Source organism: Amphiura filiformis, chromosome 2 (genome assembly GCF_039555335.1).
Source record: "Amphiura filiformis chromosome 2, Afil_fr2py, whole genome shotgun sequence".
Taxonomy (NCBI): domain Eukaryota; kingdom Metazoa; phylum Echinodermata; class Ophiuroidea; order Amphilepidida; family Amphiuridae; genus Amphiura; species Amphiura filiformis.
The window spans coordinates 45,667,260-45,692,431 of record NC_092629.1 but is presented as its reverse complement, the minus strand read 5'-3'; the positions used below and the strand labels follow the sequence as shown (position 1 = coordinate 45,692,431).

Genomic DNA, 25,172 nt, shown 5'->3' with positions numbered 1-25,172 from the left:
TTGAAAACCACATGGCCAACATGCTTTTCCCGATTATGTGAAATTTCAGCGTGATGCGTCGAAGCACGGCGAAACGCATAGCCGGACAGACAGATAGATAGACAGATACAGCCCACTTATTATTTTAGTAGTATAGATAGATATGTTTCTTGCAAAACATTTAATTAGGTTTTGTTCAAATTTGAAAACCTGCACGATTTTGAAAATGAAAGCTTGCATGTAAGATGATGCTCAGTACTTTTGAATATCTTTTTTTTTCGTTAATGTTGATATAAATGTTGCATAAAGAGAATTCCCGCTGGCTTACAAATTTCTCAAACACATTGACGTTTTTGGAACATTTCCAAGAAATTGTAATACAAAATTTATATAAAAAATAGTTTTCAAAAATTACACCTAAACTCAAAATTGTAAGCACTTGATCATGTTGATCATTGTCATTCTGGGCTCAAATGTTCTTCGGAAAGTCAGAGTTAAAATATAACATATTTGCACAACGTAAAGAATTATAGTTGGAAAGCTTCAAATTGCAGAAATCAAAGTTTCTCAGATAAACTGTTATTCATCTTTAGTGAAAGCATGAAACATAACACTGTCAGATTATAAAATAGATAATGTGGACTAAATTTAATGAGATACACAAACTTTAAGAAGCGTTGAGCGAGTATGAAAAAAGTGCCTGTTGATCAAACTGCATTAATGTGCGCATTACGTAATCGTTAATTTCTTCGCAACCAGTCAACCGAATCAAAACAAAATTTCGTATATACTGAACAATAAAATAGGCTATGTGCTACATTTGAAATTTTTTGATTCCGATGTCTGTTTCTCGACTTACGTTCAATTTTATTCACTCTGTAATTTTTTATGGGACACCCTGTATGTTCAATTTGAGTATCATCACCCTCATAACAAAACTGCCTTAAAAAGTCATTATCTCTTTTGATGCATTCCACAAGTTAATGAGGAATGCGGCTGGAAATTTGATCAATTAATGGGTTTATTATACTCAGAAAATCAAAATTGCAAATGAGAAACATGTAATGACTTAGGCAGTTTTGATATGAGGGTGACAGTATGCTACTGCTTGTTGGTGACTTTTACATGACCACCCTCTGATCTACAGAGGGTGGGGGAAAGGAATCTGCTTTCTTGCCCCCCCCCCCCCGCTATAAATGTTCAATTTGCTGCTAGTTGGTGACTTTTAGTACACATCGACAAAGCCAAGATAGAGATGCACGTATCTGTAAAATAGTATTAGTCTACTACTAGGCCCAAAGATATTATACCCAAAGATAACTGACTTAAAATTGCACCATACATGTACATATGTAATGCTGTGGCAAATCCTCCAGTCTATCTACCTCCAGTCAGCAGCACTAGCTTTGAACTTCAGCGTGTTCTGTGTTAGCTTAGCGTTACTTGATATGTGTATAATACTTTTTCGTACACAATCAAAGTGGCGCATGTGTATATACATGCAAGAAGCGACGCTAAGCCAACGCAGCACACGCTGGTCGAACTTCAAAGTTAATGCCGCTAACTGGAGGTAGTGATATAGACTATGGTGATATAATCTGGAGGAACATTAAGTTACTTCCATGAGCCACAAGCATGGCGGAGTTGGTAATCTTTGATTTTTACTTCATTGACTCGGCCTTTAGTCTATAATTATTAGGCCATATAGTTTTATAGTCTACATTGTTATAAAAGTGTCAGTGTGCTAAATGTATCAAAATCTGTATACCAATCATAACATTTCCAAGTCAGCACTATTAAGGTTGTATGTTCCCTTTGTTTCGGTGAACCATTTATCGGTTGCTTCCATTGAAATCTGGAAAAATTGCACATTCAAAACTTTGTGATTCTTAAATTACACTTTTTAAAGCAACGAAAAAGCAAATAAAAATAAAAATTCTCTTAAAATAGCACATTCATTTGTTAATTGGCAACACTAAAACATAAACATCAAACATAATATATTAGCCATCACCTTAAAATAGTTTACATGCAGTACTGGTACATATACATGTATGCGGGAACCAATAACATGGATATACCCTAAATGATTTATTTCAAAGAATTCAGCAAGAAATCAAAATAATGACCCTGTTTTTACCTCTCAGAGGGGGAGGTTCTCAGTGGAAAGGTAGGTAGGTACGGGGATGTGCGGCAGATCATTTTCAGGTGTTTTAGTCCGGGGTTTTGGTTTAATAATACATTTTTCAGGAGGTAAATGTATAAAATGTACATAAGAAAGTCAAAATTAAACACAAAAGTTTTAGTCACCTTTCCATGAAAAACCCTTCACACTTACTGTTTTTCTTTTTCTTTCTTTTTTTGTGGGGGGCTAATAAATCCACTTTTAGCATGGAAGTAAATTCATTCAGGAAAACAATCCTGGCTATGTGCGGGCAAACAAGAAAGTTCAGGTATGGGTGGAACCTAAGAGTAGCGTACCGGGGGGGGCAAAGGGGTCAGCTTCCCCTCCCCAAGAACCTTTTAGATTTTTAGGCCTTACACTGTATTTGTACTTTTTAAGCCCATTTTGACCATTTTTATACACAATTTTGACCCATCCAAAGTTGCCTTGCCTCCCCCGCTAAAATTAAGTCCAGGCTACACCACTGGAACCTAAGAATCAACTTTCATTGGTTTAAGTTGTATATTTATTAGTATTCAATTGATGCAAATGGGAACATACATAAACACCCTGAAGAAAACCCCCAAAGCAATTGGTGCAAAAATTAAACATGATAAAGTGTCAGATGTGAAGCCTTCACCTCGTCTGAGAAACCCTTAAATATCCAAAATGTGAGTCACCTTGGTCTATTTTCTCTTTGATAGCAGTGGCATATATGCACCATCAATCTGATCAGGACTCCAATTCCACAAGAATCTACCAAGATGCATTGCACCATTGTCATGGTATTGAGTGTAGTCCTACATTGTACAATGAATTTCAATTTATTTGAATGAGCCTACTGATGAACCTATAGACGCAAAGATTATAAGACGTTGTTTCTTTGTAAAACAATGAAGTGTTTTAAAAAGGACATGCACACATGTAATTCAAGCGTACATTGTACCCTCAACCACAGCTACAGTCAGGGGCTGTGATGCACCCCCCTCAAGAAAATGTCAATCCGAGATCCACTTTTGTCTGTAAAAACATTGAAAATCAGCCCTTTTTTTATGGAAAATTCACAAAAGGTCCACCTTTTTCGGTAAAAACATTGAAATCAGTCCCTTTTAGAAGGAAAATTTTACTTTTTAGCCTCAACACCCCCTAATAGATCTTAGATTTTGGCCTGCCCTCAACAGTAACCCTTGTAAAGGGTTTATACACTCCCAATCCACACATACCTGAATTAAGTAATCATAAGGAGGGCATGTGGAGAACAGATCTGGGTAGTTAACAGGGGATGTGGTAGTAAAGGGGGTAGAGGTACTTCAATAGGTTTTCAGCAGTATGTGCGACTTGAGCTGCAAAAGCCTAATCCATTACTAAACCTATGGATAATTTGCATATTTCACATTTATACTACCTATAATTTTCACTGGTAGTGCAATGCATGAAAAAATAGAATGTTGAGTTTTCTCACAATGGAGAAGCACATTATGTATGCTATTATGTGAGTATCTACCCTGGGTGATGGCTAATATTTTGAGAGCATTTCATGCAGGGTTATGAGCAAAGATAACAATAACAGTAACAATAACAGCAATAGCAATAACAATAATAATGTGGTATACTTTGTTATAGTTCTACGAGCTACATGATGCATACAATTATCACAAAGCAACAGACAATTTGGATATTCTTGTAACATTTGTACACTTAAAAAGCAGCAACAATTGATGCCAAAATTACATTAAGAAATTTGCTCCTTTCATTATTTGATCTCATTTAATTCAATAATGACAAAAAAGATAAAATTACAGTACTTAGGCCAAAAAAAAAGGTTTGTCTCAAAGCTTGCACGAGCGTTTGTAAAATCCCACGAATTGACAAAAAACAAATGCGGAAATTTTTTTTTATTTCAAATTTTTTTTTTTATAGTTTTTCCAGAAAAAATCGTTGAAAATCAGACTTTTTTTCTCAAAATACCATGAAAAAAAGTCGGGAATAAAAAAAATAAAAAAAAAAAATCGCATTTCGCATTTGTTTTTAAATTTCTCGTTTTGTAAAAATTATTAGTTAAAAATTGATATGATATAACATAATAACAATTTGATTTGAAAAAAAACAAACAAAAAAAAACTATTCCTCACAAAACACCAAATAAGAGCATTGGCTATTCTAGTTGAAATCCATACAACCCCTATGAAAGACACAACCTTATTCTCCCACACAGGGAGTGTAGATTTCAAATGGAGTCGCCAATTCATCAGGTAACTCAATTTGAAATTAATGTTCCATGTGTGGAAAATTAAGGTTATAAAATGTGTACATCCATATCAAAGCGATGCACTTGTCGGCTGCAACTTGTGTCTCATTTCATATTATAGCTAGGAAAAAATACCAGACTCATCTCAAGTGTAGGTCACTTCAAATCTTCCCAAGTCGCACATTTTAGGAATACAGAGAACATACCTTAACCATGTGGCTTAGGGATGATTGAAAGTGACTTCCACTTGAGATGAATCTGGTATTTGCTCCTAGCTATTATGTGAAATGAGACACATTTAGCAACCGACAAATTCATCGCTTTGATATCTTCCATATAGGGTGTATGGATTTGGAATATTCCTAGCTTACTTTGCCTGAAAAAAAAGAAGTTTTTTTTGTCATAATCACTCAAATCACACACAGCTCAAATATTTATAAGAGCAAACCTACTCTCTTCCTTTCATTTATATAACTTAAAACTATACAGCAGTATTGATCCTTACCACTCCAGTTGCGATTATAGCTCCAATAATGGCGCCCCCTAGTACATCGCTCCAATGATGCTTATAATCTGAGATGCGTGAGAAACATGTGTATACGGCCAACATGAGGGTGACAAACTGGATGAGGGGCCTCAGATAGGTGGTATCCCTCCATGTCCATCTCTTCTGAAGATACAACTATAAGGGAAAATAGTACAAACAGTCAGTATATCTAATAATTCTTAAATTAGTGATGCCAGCACTGGTGGCTGCCATTACTGATATAACAGGAAGTCAGCATAAGTCTTCCCATACTTTTGAATGGGAAAGCAGTATGATTGACCATTTTAAAACCAAATTATGCAACTTTTTCCTCAGTTTGTGAGCTTAGAAGAGGATTTTTGGTAGAAAGCCCCCAGTTGTATAATATATACTAGCTACATAACTTTTACAAACATTAAGCTTTTCACAATTATAGTCACTCAAAATATAAATATATACATGTGACATGATCAAGGGGAATGAGTCATGTGTCGACCCTGGTCGAAAATGAGTTTTACATAAGTTTCTAAAAAAGACATTTAGAGTTTTCAGTTTTCATGTTGATATGACTTTTCTTTACAAAGTTACGTCAATTTATCAATCGCTGAAAACAATATAAAACAAAAGAATTTTCACACTTTCTTTGCTAATATCTCAAAATCAATATTAGCTACATCCAACTCATTTCCCTTGATCATGATATTGATGGTTATGGCTTGTCTCAAAAGGATCTGCACAGTGCACATCAGGGTCCACCCCACCTCCCCCCCTCCTTTCCTCACATGTCCAAATTATACAGTAATAGTCAAGTCTGGATATTAATTAATACAGGTTATGGACAGATCATAAATTATACACCATTTTAGAAACTAAAACCAAAATACAAGATAATCTTTCACTATAAAACCTTTGCATCCCTTATTTAAAAGTAACTTCCCCTCAAATAGTCCCTTCTTCAACATGCTAAAATTACATGCAAGTTTCAAAGTGATATCATATAATTCCCTCCATAGCAACTAATATGTACCTATAGATACCTACTTATATAATCCCAAACATGGTTATTTTTAGCAGATTCCCTTGGTGACTAATCCAGGAAAATCAACTCAATCAGTTAGCTTATTACAAAGTTATGAAGCAAATGACCTGGTGTTTGTTGGGGAAAATGATTTTGTTATAATGCAAATTTTTTTTTTAGCTTTGTAGTATTTTTTTTTCCATTTTTATTCACCTGTACTTGGGCCTGATGGAATGGAAAAATCTGTTAGACTATTGTTTAGAAACTCAAATGTCAGGCATTAAGTGAATTGGTGTGTAATTTGACTTCATTGTTACGTTTGGGGCATCATGCTTCTCAATAATAGGTCAACCACACTTATGTCTGTCATGATAATGTATGACATAATAATGTCATTCTGGTCTATATTAATGTGACATTAAAAAAATAGACCCCACCCCTCACTCTTCTCCTCTCGCTTTCTTCGCTTTCTTCTCTTTCAAGTCTTTCCCCCTCCCCAACTCTCACTTGTGTCATCTTTCGAATTATGTAGATATCTGAATTTTATTGGATGTTGTATTTCAAGTCTCTATTCTGCAAAGTTTCCCTTTACCTTTCTCCCCTCTCACTGTTTTAGCAGTAGGCCTATGATCAATGCGGAAAAATAAAAATAAACTGAATAAACTCCTCCCTGCTCTACTTGCCCTCCTCTCCTCTCCTATCCCATCCCCTCAACCCGATCATCTCCTCCTCCCATTATCCCCATGCACTCTCTCCTCTCCCCTACTTCGCAATTTACAATCTTTAACAGTCTGGTCAATGAATGAAAAATAATATACATATAGATTTGAGTCTTGCAATTATAGGCATACCGTATTGTTTGTAATAAACGCTCCCCCTCTAATAAACGCCCCCCTCCAATTTTTCTGTGAAAAATTTACAAAAATGTGAACATTTCCATGACATATCGTGTAGGTAAGCTTAAAACTTGCATCAGTCATGTCAGTCACGATCGCTAAATTATGGACAAAACCTATTATGACTCAATTCCCATCCATTTCACTGCCTAATTATGGTAGAATTTCACTAATTCCATGCACTTACACTTACAGGTGTAATTTTGTTGTAGTCCCCACGAAAATATCATTTTCCATGGGCGCCGCCATCATGTATAGTGTGAATCCCTCCTTTTAATAGGAGCACCATCGGGAAATTGAACATGATTTTTAAGCTTTTTTCCACTGACAATTCACTTCCAATAAACGCCCCCCTTTTGAAAAAATGCAACGCCCCCGGGGCGTTTATTACAAACAATACGGTATATGTAGGTGTATAGAGGCGGAAGTGCCTATACACCAAATGCAAGTCAATTGAAGAAATACAACTTATCACTAATTTAAGACCGTAAAATTTAGACACTTCTTTTGTCTAGATTAGCACCAACCCTCTCATCTCAGGTTTTCATGTCAGAAGTCAACAAACCGAAAACAAAAATTCTCTATGTTCAACTTTTTATAACAATGAGATCTGAAATCGAAAATGAAAACAGGAACCGAAACCAAAAAGATAAAAAGACCCTATTAAGTACACAATTCGTATTAAATGCATATTTTCTTCATGACATACCAGGTGAAATGTTAGGCCTAACATATACCTTAAATGGTCTAGATATGTATTGTTAGCGTACAGCGAGCACAAAATTTTGCATGTACTTAAATGTTTCCATACTGTTTTTTCAAAGCCATTTTAGAGCGTTTCATTAAAAAGGTATACCATAAATGTGTACCTAAAATTGCTCCCTGCCCCCTCTCAACTTCCTTAAAATTGCTTCCCCCTTTTGGCCTAATTGCCAAAAAATTCTACATCCCCCAAATTTTACCTCCCCACCCCAGCCCCCGCACTTTGTGCATCTGCGGGTATTCATGCTTGTCGGTGAACTTTAAAAACATTCCCTTTTAGGGGAAAAACACCCCTTTTTTAAGCAATTTCGCGAATTACTTGCCCTTCGACAATACCCCTATTTTCCCTAAAACGCGAATGATATTTCTAATATACCCTTTTCTGGCAGAAACGCGTAGGCTGCTCAATGAAAATGCCCCTTTTTTTCAATTTCGCGAACAGTCAACACATGGTTTGAAAAAACACCCCTTTTTTTGTGTGTTTCGTGAATCGCGTTTCTTCATCTGAAAACACCCCTTATTTCGCGAAATTTTCGACGAGCATGAATATCCGTGGATGAACGGAGTGCGGGGGCCGGGCTCCCCACCCAAGGACTCATAATTATTGCACAGTTTTTGTCCTCCTTTACCAAAATTCCATGATTGTGACTTCAATATTGTAGGGTAAGAATTTTGTTCCACTGTGCGGGTAGGGAATCAATCTTGATTCTTGCAGAGTAAATCATTTGATTCTTGCCAATCAACTTCTGTGTATACTGCATACATGTAGGTCTGCAAGAATCAACATTGATTCATGTAAGTTATTGATTCATGCAACCAAGAATTGATTCTTGTATTTTCGCCAAAATTCGGACAATAATGTATTATAAATATAAATTTATTCAATTCAGAAGTACGCCTAATTGAAAGTTGAAGTGAGAGATTTTGTGTACACTTTCAATGGCATGTGCAGTTCTACTATGGTACTGCAGAACATGATGGGATACACCTTTCAGCTGCTGTGCTATCGACCCATGTTACACAAAATAGCAAATCAGTACAGGGAAGAAATGCATTGTGGGAAGTCTGTTCCAGCTTCAGACAATATTTTTAACACAAAAATTAAAATGTGTTTTTCCTCAACTAAACATGACTCATGTTATTGTGTTTATCTGCAGAGCATGATGGGATACACCTATCAGCTGCTGTGCTATCGACCCATGTTACACAATCACTTGGCTCTTCATTCAACATATTTTGATTTGGACATGGTTGAGAACAGATGCTATTCCATTTGAAATACATACCCCATTACCCCAGGGGGTCACTCCCATTGTGGCCTGTACACCATCCGCGATAATAAAAACGCGTAAAAAGGGTAGTTTTTCGTGGGTAGGCACGATACGCGCGTAACGCGTTGCCGTTTAGGATGTCAAAAACATGAAATATTGGAAAAAAGGGTAGCAAAATTACAATTGCTAATACACGGAAATGAAATTTAGGGTATGAAATTTGATGCAAGGAATAAAATCCCTGTTTACGGTGTGAAAACACCTGTTTACGGTATTGTTTTAGCCAATGGTTAAATCCTTGTTTAGGGTGCTTTTCAAAAGTTGATTGTGGATGGTGTACAGGCCACAATGGGGTGACACCTCGCCCATTACTCCCCTGTAGAAGATTTAGCTACTAGTAAACTCCTCAATAAATGGATCATGGGTTTCATCGAGTACCTTCCATTCAAAATATTTGCTCCAGATGTGGAAGATAAATGGGACTCCCAAAATTGTTGCTCTTTAGCTTAAATTTGGAAAAAATTAGAAGTTCTTAGCTCCACAGTCTGTAATTTGAGGGATCTGGAATGAGCGTTTTGAGTGTTTTTGTGGGACATGAGAGCACATCAGACATATTGAATTACATTCTGAATATGAAGAATGTCTTTCTGATATCAAATAATTTTCATTTTTGAAATTCACAATATAATATAAATTTTATGACAAATTATTAAAATTTGATATTTTTCACATTTCTGATATAAGTCTTATAAGACCTCATTAGTGGTGTTTTGGGAAAAAAATCCACATCTTCAATACGAAAGGTCAAAATTTTCAATTGATCGTCGGCTTTTCATCCCACCTACATACACTTTAAGTATAAATCATCAGATTTATAAAGTTTACTTCGAGTACTGTTAAATATCAAAAATATCAATTTTTAATGATTTGCCATAAAATGTGTATTAAAATTAAAAAAAAAAAAAAATCAAAATTATTTGATATCAGAAGGACATTCTTCGTATTCAGAATGCAATTTGTCTGAAGTGCTCTAATGTCCCACAATAAATACTGTCCAAACGTTCATACCCCAGCCCTTAAGTTAACACATGTAAATATGATGAGTTGTTCTGATCATTGACTGTATTACCGCATAGGCGAGGGAGTTGATGATTATAGTGTTTTGGAATGTATATACCGCCTTTTTTGTTTTTTAAACATGACAACAGAATAACAAATTAACTGTTCAGTGCCAGAAGTGGGTAAGTGCAATTAGCTGCCATGTGTAGATGACTAATGTACTGTGTACTGACTATGCCAAATGTTCACATGGCAGCTATTGCACTTACCCACTTCTAGCACTGAGCAGTCGAAATAATAAAATTAACATGATTAATATCAGGAATGAAGAAGCTACTGAACTGGTTAATTGGAACCCAGAAAAAACAAAGGACATCCAGGGATCTAAGACCTTTATTTCAAAAGTACACAGAATATATATTTTGGTTCATCTCAAGTTTGGTAGTGACGTATTGCGTATTTCGCTCGCCGCAGTATCAAGTCGCGCGTGTTAAGTTAAACACACTGAGTGTACACGCACGGGTACATGGGCGGTTTGTTGACACGCTTGTGGCGCAACCGCGAAGTAGCATTGACGTCACTATACCAAACTTGAGGTGAACCAAATTATAGCAGCAGATATTGAGACCAGCATGCAGGACAGGTAGTTTCGGTTTTGGTGAGCTATGTCAAACAGCTTTCAAGCAGTGCTGTACGGTGCGACCATTTTAGTCGCATTGGTGACTAGATTTTTTCTGATACAACTAAACCTTCAATCCCTGGCGCCAATGGTGACCAACTGTTGAAGCCTTTGATCGCCAGCAAATAGGATAGGATAGGTCAAAAGTTTTGATTGTTTTTAGGTACTCAAGATGGCGTCAAAGTCAACAAGAACTTTGGATTTGATGAGCTTTTTGGGAACAAGGAGAAGGATGAAACAATAAAATCAGGGAATCCAATCAGCTATGATACTATTATGAAGCTAGTAGTACTAGTGGTGTTAAGTGTAAGGTCACAGTGGTGTAAGGTCATGGAAATGAAAATGGAAGTAAGCCTAAAAAACTTAAAATTGAACGTAGATTTAAACCATTGTGGCAGAATTACTTCGACTCAAGCGGGTGGAGTACGATGAGTTGGCGCCTCCGGTTTTTTTTTTACTTGGGAGCAAAATTTGGGTGCCTAAATTGATAAAGTTAGGAGCCATTGGCTCCTCAATCAGTTTTTGCACCGTACAGCACTGTACTCAAGTTTGGTTTGGATAAGGAGGTGGCGCTTGAAGAAGTTTAAGCATGGAGGACAAATTAAGGACTAATATTTTGTAATTTGAGTTGAGTATAATTAGGCTAGCATTTACTAAACACAGTTGTTTGATGTAGAATTGGCTTCATTATTAACTAAATGCAAACTATAGATGGCACTATTTATCCTAAATCATATTTCTTTATTTGCAAGGGGTAGGTGATTAATACTGCCATTAAAACAGCTGGAATAGGTGAAACAAGCAACAAGGAAATTTTATAAACATATTTTATCAAACAATAAAAGCAATTATTTGTATTAAAAGCTTGAAACAGTAATTTCCAGTAACTAAATAGCACCACCAATTTTGTCATTAATAGATACATTTTATATACGAAAAAGCTATAAAAATGCTATAAAAATGAATAATTTTGTAAAAGAGGGGAAATTAAAGTTGAGAATGACTCAAAAGCATCTGTATACAATAGCATATAATAATAATAATAATAATACTTTATTTTTTTATAGCGCAATACATCAAGCGATCAGAAAGCGCTTTACAGCAATAAAACAAAGATATAAATGTACAAGATTTTTAGGATTAAAAGACATAAAAACAATATTTTAAAAGGCAATATATATATAAAAATAACAGAATTAGCAAAAAGATACACAAATAAATCAAATAAAAGACCTGAAACAAAATATATTGCAAGGGGGAAATGCATGAAGCAATGGAGAACACGACCGACAAATGCAATACCGTAATCACTCGACAGTTAGCATATGTGCCTTCTATCGAGGGCCTCTGAAAACGTGCAAAAATTTAAAAAATTGAACAGCGCCATCCGCCATTGTCCACAAAAGTGTAAAGGGTTTTGAGCAATCATCGATACACGCAGCTATATACGAACAAGTAAACCTGTCAATTTGTGTCTCAACCTCATCAGCTCAGTTGGCAAAGCGCCGGACTTTGGTACAAATTCACCAAGAGAGCGCGAGTTCGAGACTCGTTATGAACGTTTCCATTACTTTTTATTTGTTTCAATTGTTTTGTTGTTGTTGTTTGTTTGTTTATTTTTAGTTGTTGTTTTTTATATGATATCACATTTAGCTGTTTAAGCCTAAAATTTGGTTGTACATGATGTTTTGTTTGAAAAACTAATAAATGATCCCATCAAACAACAGTGTAAAAATGCAAAATGTCTAGTATATTTGGTTTTAAAGTTATGAAGTTTTGCGATGTCTATACATGTATTTCATTGTTTTTTACATAATTTTGCCTTTAATCTCAATTTCAAGTTTGCCACCATTCAGCCTCCATGGACCAGATTGTGTCACATTTAACAACACGGCGGTCCTCGAACCACAAGTCTCGCCTGCTTTTGCGACTGCCTGCTTTTGCGATTACTTTTGGTAGAGGTAAATGAATTTGGCGGTTATCGGCTGGGCACGATTATCTGGCCGATGGTGACTGTACCCACCAAGTATCATGCCCATGCAACAGTTTTTACTAATTTGACCTCAGATGACCCCTGGTGACCCTGAAATGGCCTTCCAAAAATGTGGCTCTAAATGTTGACTGTACCCAGCAAGTTTCATGCCTATCCGGCAGTTTTTACTAATTTGACCTCAGATGACCCCTGTGGTGGTCTCGAAATGACATTCCGAAAATTTGGCTTTAAATGTTAACTGTATGCACCAAGTTTCATGCCCATCCGAAAAATTTTCGACAGTTTTTACTAATTTGACCTCAGATGACCCCTGGTGACACCGAAATGACCTTCCAAAAATTTGGCTTTAAATGTTGATGGTACCCAATAAGTTTCAAGCCCATCCGACAGTTATTACTAATTTGACCTGAGATGACCCCTGGTGACCTCAAAATGACCTTCCAAAAATTTGGTTTTAAATGTTGACTGCACCCACTAAGTTTCATGTCCATATGACAGTTTTTACTAATTTGACCTCAGATGACCCCTGGTGACCCCGAAATGACCTTCCAAAAATTTGGCTTTAAATGTTGACTCTACCCACCAAGTTTCATGCCCATATGACAGATTTTACTAATTTGACTTCAGATGACCTATGGTGACCCCAAAATGACCTTCCAAAAATTTGGCTTTAAATGTTGACTGTACCCACCAAGTTTCATGCCCATCCGAAAATTTTTACTAATTTGACCTCAGATGACCCCTGGTGACCTCGAAATGACCTTCCAAAAATTTGGCTTTAAATGTTGACTGTACCCACCAAGTTTCATGCCCAACGACAGTTTTTTACTAATTTGACCTCAGATGACCCCTGGTGACCTTGAAATGACCTTCCAAAAATTTGGCTTTAAATGTTGACTGTACCCACCAAGTTTCATGCCCATACGACAGTTTTACTCATTTGACGTCGGATGACCTCGAAATGACCTTCCAAAAATTTGGCTATAAATGTTGACTGCACCTACCAAGTTTCATGGCCATACGACAGTTTTTACTAATTTGACCTCAGATGACCCCTAGATGACCTCAGTGACCTTGACCCACTAACCAATACAAACCGGTTCTGTCTCGGGTCAAGATGCACCCACCCACCAAGTTTGAGGAACGTGCGACTCCTAGTCTCTGAGAAAATAGGCGGAAGGCAAACTTTAACCAAAACTTTAACCAAATTTGTCACACACAACCCCCCCTACATACATACACACAGAAAAGTGATTATATAGTCTCCTGCCTTATCAGGCGAGACAAAAATTGACAGAAATTTTAGAATTTTCCCCTAAATATCTGATAGAATTAAACAAATTTGGCTACAGTGAGGCAATGATTGAGCTAATTTCCGAATGAATTTTAGAAAATTTTGAAAATAAGACCCATACCAAAATTGGCCAAAACAAAGGAGTCATTCAAAATGGTCGAAAATGGTCGAAAATGCAACCAATGTTTGCCAGTCATTTGTACTGAGCACATGTCAACACCTGCTATCCATACAAATTAAATTAAATTAATTAAAATAGGAAGCCAAAATACTTCCTCCAAATTGCTAATCATCCATGTGTGTTTATTGACTAATTCATGATGATAAGTGCATGGTATGAGTATAAGATTTCAATTTAAAGCAAATCCTCTGTCTTTTAAATTCAAAACCTCATTTTAAACTAACTTAAGAGACTAAGTTACGAGCCTTTTTCAATTACACAAGAAAATGCATCACATATTTTTTGTGGAACCTGAGAGCATATCAGACATATATTGAATTGCATCTTGAATATGAGGAATGTCCTTACGTATATCAAATAATTTAGATTATTTGAAATTTGAGATATAATACACATTTTATGGCAAATGAAAAACTATTGATATTTTTTTTAACTTAACAGTCCTCAAAGTAAATTGTATAAATCTAAAGTTTGTACAGCTTATTTAAGGCAGAAATTATTCAGATTTTGCCCAGGGGGGGCACTCAAGTATGATAGTGTATGCATGTGTGACCAATTTTTTTTGAAACACCCCTTAAAAGAGTTTTACCCTACCAGCAAATTTAGTCCCTTTATAGAATTGACTCCCTAATGAGTTTTTGGACTCATAATTGTACCCTTTTTGGACTCGTAATTTCCAAAAATTTGAAAATTTTGAGAATTTAAAAAACTACCCTTATTCTTAAAAATCAGTGTTTTTTGACCCTAAATGTGTCACATACTTAACTTGCCTTGCCTAAAAACCACCCCTTTTTACATGTTTTTGGTCACACATGCATACAGACCATTTATGTGAGTGCCCCCCACCCACCCCGGATTTTGGTACTCTGCAGTCTGCACATCAATAAAGTCCCTACTCACCCTTGCGTAAATTAGCGGTCGCCAGTCATGCATTACACAACACACAACTAGTGTAAGCGTTGCACCCAACTCATATAAGCCGAACAAACATTAATGCTATGTACTTAAAGTGCATGAAGCTGGGATGAAAAGCTGTCCATCATATGAAAATTGTGACCTTTTGTATTGCAGAAAAGTAATATGAAAGGACAAAATTTTCAATTGATGATCAGCTTTTCATCCCAGCTACATAAACTTAATTTTAGTTCATTAGATTTATAAAGTTAACTTCAAGGAGTGTTAAATATCAAAAATATCAAATTTTAATAATTTGCCATAAAATTTGTATTATATCGCAAATTAAAAAAAAAAAATCAAAATTATTTGATATCAGAAGGATATTCCTGGTATTCATCAGAATGCAATTAAATATGTCTGATGTGCTCCACAGATCCACAAAAAATACTGTGCAAACGTTGCTATCTGATTCCTTAAGGCTTTCTGGTTCTCAACCCTTGATTTATTTTGAAATATTTTAAACAGGGAAAACAGGAACCTCATTAAGCATGAGTATTTTAATTAGGTGTTATTTTTCCCAAATCATTTTATAAATAGAGATGACAAGATCAGTGTACATTTTTGCAGTTGATGATCTGAGTATGTAGCTTAAGGGGTGGGGTATGAATGTTTGGACAGTATTTATTGTGGGACATTAGAGCACATCAGACATATCGAATTGCATTCTGAATACGAAGAATGTCCTTCTGATATCGAATAATTTTGATTTTTTGAAATTCGATGATTTATACTTAAAGTGTATGTAGGTGGGATGAAAAGCCGATGATCAATCGAAAATTTTGACCTTTCGTATTGAAGATATGGATTTTTTTCTCAAAACACCAAAAAAAATTAGGTCTTTTTGGGAAAAAAATCCATATCTTCAATATGAAAGGTCAAAATTTTCAATTGATTGTCAGCTTTTCCTCCCAGCTACATACACTTTAAGAATTTATCATTAGATTTATAAAATTTACTTCGAGGACTGTTATATATCAAAAATGTGAAAAATTTTAATAATTTGTCATAAAATTTGTATTATATCGTGAATTTCAAAAATTGAAAATTATTTGATATCAGAAAGACATTCTTCGTATTCAGAATGCAATTCGATATGTCTGCTGTGCTCTCATGTCCCACAAAAAATACTGTCAAAACTCTCATTCCAGATCCCTTATACACTTCTGTCCAATTTTGAGCCTATTTTTGCATTTTTCTCAAAAATTAGAGCGCATTGGTGACAAGTAAGATATGTATCTACCAAAAAAACGTTGACAACGTAAAGAAATCAGCAAGTTTAAAAAAACCCACCTCGGCTCACTTTTTGAAACTTGGTCCCATTTGTAAAAGGGATTGATTTAAACATATAAATTTTAAACATATCCAGAATTAGTGTTATGTGTCTTTAATGTGCAGATGCGATATTAATTTGTAAGATTTCTGGAACGACCTGAAAGGTTATTATCTTGTTCTTGCATGGTAAGCCAATATCCTATTATTTATAATAATCATGATTAAAGATTAAATTAAACGAATAACAAGTAGGCTTGTAATCTTGTTGGAAACGCTGTATTCTGTTGAAATAAAATAAAAACACTGATTTGCTGTTGGTGTTCAAAATGGGACCAAGTTTCAAAAAGTGAGCCGAGGTGGGTTTTTAAAACTTGCTGATTTCTTTATGTTGTCAACGCTTTTGTGGTAGATTTCTTTTCTTTTTATGAATGTAGCCAAGCAGCTCCAAGCTTAGAAAGTCATCAGGTTACGAAGTGCTCCATAAAACGAAAAATAGATGTTTGAAGTTGCTATTCTTGATTCATGACAATAAATAGGCCCTAATTAAACAAAACTTTATCAGTTTATCGCTTATTTTTAAAACTTGCTCGCCACGCTGCGACTGTAATGTTAAGAGGCGATACAATGATCAATATACATTTTAATACTAGTATACTTTAATTATACAAGGCAACGTAAATATGTAAAGAAAATATAAATATGAACAACACACACCCAATGTTGACAATGCAGAGAGACACAGAGAGTAAGTCCGATTTAGGCCTACTTCAAGTCGGAACTGGTAAATGCGCATATATTTAAGCCTATACTAAATGCCCCGACTAGGCAAGATAATCGTGTTTTAATGTTTGTGGTTCTTTGCAGCCCTGCGGGGCAATCTACTTGGCTATCCGAATTTCGCGGATTGTGGTTCTTTAGTTGGATATCAATTAGTTGGATATCAATATTGAGCGGCAGTTGTTGGCGATCTTTCGCGGATTGTGGTCTTAATTTGTTGGATATCCATATTTCGCGGTTTGTGGTTCTTTATAATCGATAGGCCTGCGGGCAATCTAGTTGGATATCCAAATTTCGCGGTTTGTGGTTCTTTATAGCCCTGTGGGGAATTCTAGTTGGATATCAATATTCAGCGGCAGTTGTTGGCGATCTTTCGCGGTTTGCGATTTTAATTTGTGAGAATTTATAATATTTATTCCAAATATAATTTCAGTCTGAGCTGTGAACAGAGCAACTGATAAATGTGTTTTAAATGACGAAGATGTCATGATAGTCAGGCATGGTGAAAGCATTTGGATGGTGAAAGTAGGCCCTAGGCCTAGGCCTAAATGTGTATAAAAAATCAAACATGTTTGTTTGATGAAAAAAAATATAATATCACAACAGCAATGGATGTTCGAAATGGTGTTATTCTTGATTTGTGACAATAAATTGGTTAATAAAACGTTAAAAAAAAAGTGGTGGGAAGTTTCGAACTTGAGCAAAAATTCATAAATGGATTAGAAGTCCATGGCCTTAACCACTTCGCCACGGGGACGTCCCGATACAACGACGTGTGACAGTGGAGTATTTATTAATATAAATGTATGCTGTGGTCCGGAAAGAATAAAAGAATTGTGAAAAACTTGATTTTTTGGCGAATGGGATCCAGAATTTGTATGTAGGGTATCTAGGAAAATGCTAGGGTATATTTGAAAGTGAATCTCAAAAAGTAGTGCGCCAGTGACAGCCATGTATGGCTGTAGCAGTGACGAAAGATTCTGGATATCAATATGATTAGCTATGATTTGCCACTAATTTTGGCTATGAAATACCGCGTGAAATGAAGCAATAATGTTTGTTTATTATCAAACAATCGGATTGACTCTAACATTGGTGTAACTTTTTGAATTAATGAGTTATTAAAATATTACACTTTGGACAGTAAATAAGATTTAGCATGGTTTTAGATATATTTTGTACCCAGCGAAAAATATCATAGAACAATAGCGCTTTTGTTTCGTAAATATAGTCCCGCTGATGCATCTGTTTATTCTTCGTTTTGAGTCGTTTTTTTTAAAACTTGCTGGTCATGCTACGGTAGCATGACCAGCAAGTTTTAAAAAAACGACTCAAAACGCCAACTAGTACGGTTTCACCGTATTTTGTACGGTAAAACGTGAAAAATACGGTAGTACGGTCACCTCCAAAAAAATACGGAATTCCAGAATTTAGACCTAAATAATAAAATGTTGTGTCTTAAAAAGATAAACAGTTGGAAGATTAGACTACCGACTGAATTACTGGTATCATTTAACCACTTTCTTGGTCTGTTAAAGTGGTTGACTACATCGTTTTTCTCTCAACTTTCGATCATGCATGCACATTAAAAAATTATTATATAATAGGCCTACAAGATGCTTTCCGAAATAATTTTCTTCTGACTTGCAGATTTTACATGCACATTAATATTTTTTATTAACCACCTAATGCTATGTCTTCTGAAGGTATTTAGTTTAGCTCTTTGGTGCAAAAGAATAAGCCTACAAGAAGGTTTCCGACCTCCTTTTACTTCCGACTTTCGCACCATGCATGCTCATTAAAGAAATATTTAATAGGCCTACAAGATGCTTTCCGAAATAATTTTCTTCTGACTTGCAGATTTTACATGCACATTAATATTTTTTATTAACCACCTAAATGCTATGTCTTCTGAAGGTATTTAGTTAACTATTTAGCTCTTTTGGTGCAAAAGAATAAGCCTACAAGAAGGTTTCCGACCTCCTTTTACTTCCGACTTTCGCACCATGCATGCTCATTATAGAAATATTTAATAGGCCTACAAGATGGTTTCCGAAATAATTTTATTCTGACTTGCAGATTTTTCATGTACATAAATATTTTTTTAGCCACCTACATGTAATGCTATGTCTTCTGAAGGTATTCAGTTAAATATTTAGCTCTATTGGCACAAAAGAATAAGCCTACAAGAAAGTTTCCAACCTCCTTTTACTTCCGACTTTCGCATCATGCATGCACATTAAAGAAATATTTAATAGGCCTACCAGATGGTTTCCGAAATAATTTTCTTCTGACTTGCAGATTTTTCATGCACATTAATATTTTTTATTAGCCACCTAATGCTATGTCTTCTGAAGGTATTTATTTAACTATTTAGCTCTATTGGTGCAAAAGAATAAGCCTAAAGAAGGTTTCCCACCTCCTTTTACTTCCGACTTTCGCACGATGCATGCACATTAAAGAAATATTTATAGGCCTATACAAGATGGTTTCTGAAAGAATTTTTTCCCGACTTGGTGGATTTTTCATGCACATTAATATTTTTTATTAAGCATCTTCATCTAACTGCTACACACCATGCTATGTCTTCTGGAAGTATTTAGTTAACTATTTAGGTCTGCAAAAGGATAAGCCTGCAAGATGCTTTCCGACTTCGTTTTCTCAATGGTGCACCCAGGCCAGTGGCACATTAATATTTTTAATATTTTTCTTTACCCATGCATAGATAACTGCTATACCCAGTACAGTCTTCTAATTGACATTGGCATTAAACTGTTTAATTTTTTTTTTGAAAACATGAACAAAATCCGATGTTACATGTAGGCCTACCGACTGATACTATGATGATTCAGATGATGATCAATGATTTTCTGAACTTGAAAGATTTAACAAAGCATACTTCTAACAACATTAGAAGTAACAAAACCCAATGTTTCAAGAAATATGTCAATTTGTTTGGTTTACATACTTTACCCAATTTCGTGAGGTCAAAGGTCACATACAAGGTCAAAGGTTGACTGAGGTCACCAAATCTCTTAATAATTAATTTTTAATTGTGCATCACATATCCGACAATCAGCTTGATCAGTCATGTAATTAAGGAAATATGACAACTTTAAGATGGCCGCTTTCCATGTAAAGTATAGCAAAGTAGCACTTTCAATGAGTGATAACTCGTAAAGGAAGCATCTTTCTGTATTGATTTATTACTTTGATGGAATGGTTCTTTGGTATTGCCAAATTTGTTTGCAAATTCGTAAGGTGGTCCCCTGGACCCCGGCCGTTACGTGCTTCGTCGCACAAGTGCTCCCTCGCAATTATGTGTTCTACTTTTGGGGTTTCTGGGGTTGGCATGTATGCAAACGGTACATTTTTTTTAAATACAGTTTTATGGTGCAAAATACGGATTTTTGTTCTTCTGAGTACGGAAATCTGGATTTCAAAGTTGGCATCTACCGCATGACTCTAATATTATAGGGGCAAGGACTACAACTACTGCAGTGGAAATTTTAGTTCAATACAGACAACAGTTGTGAAGTTACAGTCAAAAATGAGGGAAAACCAATATTTGATCAATAAATCAATAACTGCTTGTCTTGAGTTGCTGAATTTTCAGTGCAGTAGTTGTAGTCCTTGCCCCTATAATATACATATCTTAATACTTGTCACCAATGCGCTATAATTTTTGAGAAAAATGCAAAAATAGGCACAAAATTTCCCGGGGTGTAGTTCCCCCCTAATATTAGGCCTACCCACACAATAATAGTCCACTAATGACCAAACAGCTGCACACATTATATCTATCACAAATAAAGTTCAAGTAAAACTATAAAACTAAGTGTTATGTGAACTGTTTACTCAACCAATATTCTAGCATGGTTAACCCAATGTCCATTTTTTATGTCGAGCATATCTATAGGCATTGACAGCTGAAATCTAGGAGATAACTCTCATGAAACTTGGCCAGGCACAAGTGATCTGGTGGAGGGGGTCGCCGTAGATAGCTGGTCAGGGTATTTTACAGGACAGCCCTTACCTAAAAAACTAGCATTCCCTAGCCACTCACTAGGCATTCCATTGAATGGTAAAGAACCGGTAATGAATGCCTAAATGGTGAATGCTTCCAATACTATAACATTGAGTTAATAGGCGGTTGTTAGCACTCAACCGCCTGTTTGCTAGCCCTCAACCGCTTATAGCGGTTCATAAGTGGTTCATAAGCCCTCCTCAGAGGCGAAATATGTAAATGAGCTAAGCACTCGAACCACCAAAGAGGCATTCGAACCACCAAAGAGGCATTCAAACCGCCTAGCATTTAAACCACCTAGGAAGCATTCGAACCGCTTGGGAAGCATTCCAACCGCCTAGGAAGCATTCCAACCGCTAGGAAGCATTCCAACCGCTAGGAAGCATTCCAACCGCCTACAGGTTAGCACTCGAACCACTTATTTAGCCCTCAACCGCTACTAGTGGTTCGTAAGTGGTTCATAAGCCCTCCTCAGAGGCGAAATATGTAAATGAGCTAGGCCCTCGAACCACTTAGTGGCATTCCAACCGCCTATGAAGCACTCCAACCGCCAATGAAATTTCCAATCGCCTCAGAAGCATTCCAACCGCCTATAGGCATTCCAACCGCTTATAGGTATTCCAACCACTTACAGGTGAAGCACTTGAACCACTATATACTAGAGTGACGAATAGGAATATATATAATATAATGCACTGCAGAAAATTGCACATGGTAAGCCCAGAATGTACTCCATTTTTTATCCATTGTGACAGACGCAGAGGCATTTTAGTTCAGTACATCGTCTGTCTTTGTCGAGTCTATGATATTTTTAGTGTAGACACTAGCGGAGATCAGCTTAGAATTCAGTATTGACATAAGTTGAGTGAACGCAAAGATGTAACATCTGGTGGCTAAATCACATCCGATGGATAAATCACTGCGTCTTTTGTCTATGGAAAAAGTGAGTAAATTTGAGGCTTGGGCCTTCCAATTCAAATGCAAACTATGCTTCAATGAATTCCCATCACATAAAGGTAGTTGCTTTAGCCCTCTAATCACACGGTTGTATTAGCCCTTGAACGAATATATCAGAATCAAAGGATACAATTATTATTGTCTCAATTAACACGCAAACTATATGCAAACGCCAGAGAGCTGGCCACTGCTATGGTTGTTATATAGTTTATCTTTTTTATTCTTTGATGTAATTATCCAAATTGACTCCTGGAAACAAATTAAATAATTCTTATCAACAACTGTGGAGGTCTAAACTATTCCCTTCATAATAAATGAAGTCAAAAGTGAAAAAAAAAAGACATTTTCCCATTATTTTGTGCCATATGAGTGCTTTTTAGTGCATTTGTGCGTGGTATAAATGCACACAATTATTATTAATGTAATAATAATGCCCCAATATGCTAACTAGCTCCTCCTTCCTAACACTAGACCATTCCATATTTCAAGAAACTGCCTACGTAAAACCTATATTCAAAGTTACATCTAGTCATATTTAAGCTTACCTATACTTACACCATCCATATTGTGGCATATTATTGCACACAAAGATAAATATACATGGATCCCATACATGTATGATGTTGTCCACATAATATGGCATTGTCATGTAACATCCCAAATGTAAAGAGTGAAAAATAAGGCCTATAATAAAGCTGGAAACATGAAAGGATTAAGAAACCATCATCTCTGCATTCACACCAGTTCAAAATGGCAGTTAGAAATATATTCCCATCATGCACCTGTTTGACCCTTGGGTCAACCACTAAGGAATGCTAGTCAAGGCTATTAGCAGAATGCCTTATTGAATGGAATGCCTATTACTTAGAAATTTTTTAACCGAATGCCTAATACTTAGAAATTTTTCAGTGGAATGCCTATTACTTTAAAAATTTTTTTAACCTAATGCCTAATACTTAGAAATTTTTCAGTGGAATGCCTATTACTTAAGAATTTTTTTAACCGAATGCCTATGACTTATCCGAATGCCACTGAGTGCCTATAGCAAACTGCCTAATCCTAGAACCACTTAGTTATGAATGCTTAGGAATGCCTAAGTTAATAGTATTGAACTTTATTGAGGGCTTAATGAGTAAATAGGCATTCGGAAGCATTCTTGTGAGGCATTCGGAATGCCTGTGAACCAGCTCTATAGGCATTCATTAGCTGCTGAGTGCTAGTGACCACCTAGTACCGCTATCCTTGGCACTCGAGGGCTTGGCGAATACCTACAGAATGCCAAATAGGCATTCATGTTTGGTAAGGGAGGGAAGTGTAGCCGACAATCACTGATCAGGCGTTACCCTGATTAGAACTGACTGTAACGAGGTCTTTTATGGTTCATCTGCCCAGCCATTATCAGATAAACCACGGGGAGAGCGGAGATTTGGTTGGTCGGGGTATTTTACAGGACAGGCAAGTGTAGCCGACAATCGGGCGTTACCCTGATCGGAACCGACTGTAATGAGGTCTTTTATCATGGATCATCAGCCCAGCCATTACCAGATGAACCAAGGGGAGAGCGGAGATTTTTTTTGGTCCAGCGGGAATTGAACCCGGGACCTCTCGCACCCTCTCGCACCAAAGGCAAAGACCTTAACCAGTGTGCCATGCTGCTTTCTGCCTTTAAAGTGAATTGAAAGGAAAGAATGGGAGGGAGAAAGAAATTAAAGAAGGTGACTTCATCAGAGAAAAGTTGTTTTTCAACCCTGGGTTTGAACCAGTGACCCCTCGAGTGCCAAACACCAGACCAGGCATAGCAACCCATGCCTGATGTCATCGGCCGGCCAATGGAAGTGTACTGTGTGATATATCTAGTTTAGAAGTATGATGCAAGCGGATCATATGTGGAATCATGGATGTATAGCCTTGCAGTTGCTTCATGCTGTATTGTTTTGTATGGTCTAGAAGTGTAAGGATTAATAGAATAATTTCATTCAAACAATGTACTATGTTTAATAGAAGCCTGCAAATAAATGTTGATGAGTTTCATACTCCCCAACAATTGCCCATTTCAGTTTTTGAAAAATAATTTTATCTTGTATTATTATGATATGCCAAATAACAAAACATTAGAATTGAAAACAAAATAGGAAAATGAAAGAGAGGAAAGGAAAGGAGCGTAGCGCATGGGAATTGCATTAAATTAAGATTTGATTTGATTTTATCACTGCCTTTACTCAGAACCGCAATACCTAGATGGAAATATGCAATATAAATTACTAGTACTCATTGCAAATGCAATGAAGTGTGATGACATGGAGGGCACCATATAAATATTTCCAGTTTTTATACAGCTAAATAACTGTGACGTACTGATTTTTAAAAAGGCCCATTCAGTGATCCTAGCGCAAGCTTAAATATTGAAAAATTTTGAAAATGGTTTAAGTGAAGGATAAGTCATTCAAATTGTCATTTGGTATTTTCGAAATTAAAAATTTGGCAAAAAACAAAGAAAACCGCAGTATTGATGAAGTTGAAGCCCCATTCAAATACATGTAGCTAATTTATATATTGTCAGTATTACAGATTCATCTATAAAATGCCTTATTTTGTCTCAAATACACAGATTTCGGCTGAACCACTGGCAGGCTATGTTAGCACATCTATGACAATGACAAAGGTACCAAAATCTGAATTTTGATGATTTTTATGATCGTCCGGATGAGCAAATCACTGATATGGGGCTTTAAATGATACATTAAATCTCTAGCAATTTTTAAAATCCCACACTATGCATTGAAATTGCACTTATAGGTCATATCTTAATAGTTATACTTTTTATGATTATTAAAATATGACCTATAAGTGCAATTTCAAATTGAAATTGATGACAGCATCCAACGATTGTGGCAACATGAGCTACACCCCTATGGAAGACATGGCTTCAATCTCCCACACAAGGGGTGTAAATTTCTAATGGAGTCATCCATTCAGGTAACCCCATTTGAAATTCACACTCCCTGTGTGGAGGATTAAGGTCATGCCTTCCATCGGGGGTGTATGGATTTAAACAGAAATAGCCCTATGATGAGCACCTGGTATTACGGACAGTCATGTAAAGTTACCATTT

The 25,172-nt window shown here is 36.1% G+C and overlaps 1 protein-coding gene across 4 annotated transcripts in view; it reads right to left on the bottom strand.

The window, feature by feature from the left end:
• Positions 1–25,172, bottom strand: part of LOC140146292 (phospholipid phosphatase 3-like) — a 45,983-nt gene that overhangs the window by 6,952 nt on the left and 13,859 nt on the right. The window contains exons 5-6 of one of the 4 annotated variants that reach the window (XM_072168086.1): positions 4,897–5,073; positions 1,748–1,834 (exon numbers count right to left, since the gene is read on the bottom strand). In XM_072168086.1, the coding sequence (XP_072024187.1) occupies positions 1,751–1,834; positions 4,897–5,073 (261 nt within the window). In that variant the 3' untranslated portion in view covers positions 1,748–1,750. The remainder of the gene's footprint in view (positions 1–1,747; positions 1,835–4,896; positions 5,074–25,172) is intronic. The other 3 variants (XM_072168087.1, XM_072168085.1, XM_072168088.1) reach the window with 3 other exon arrangements.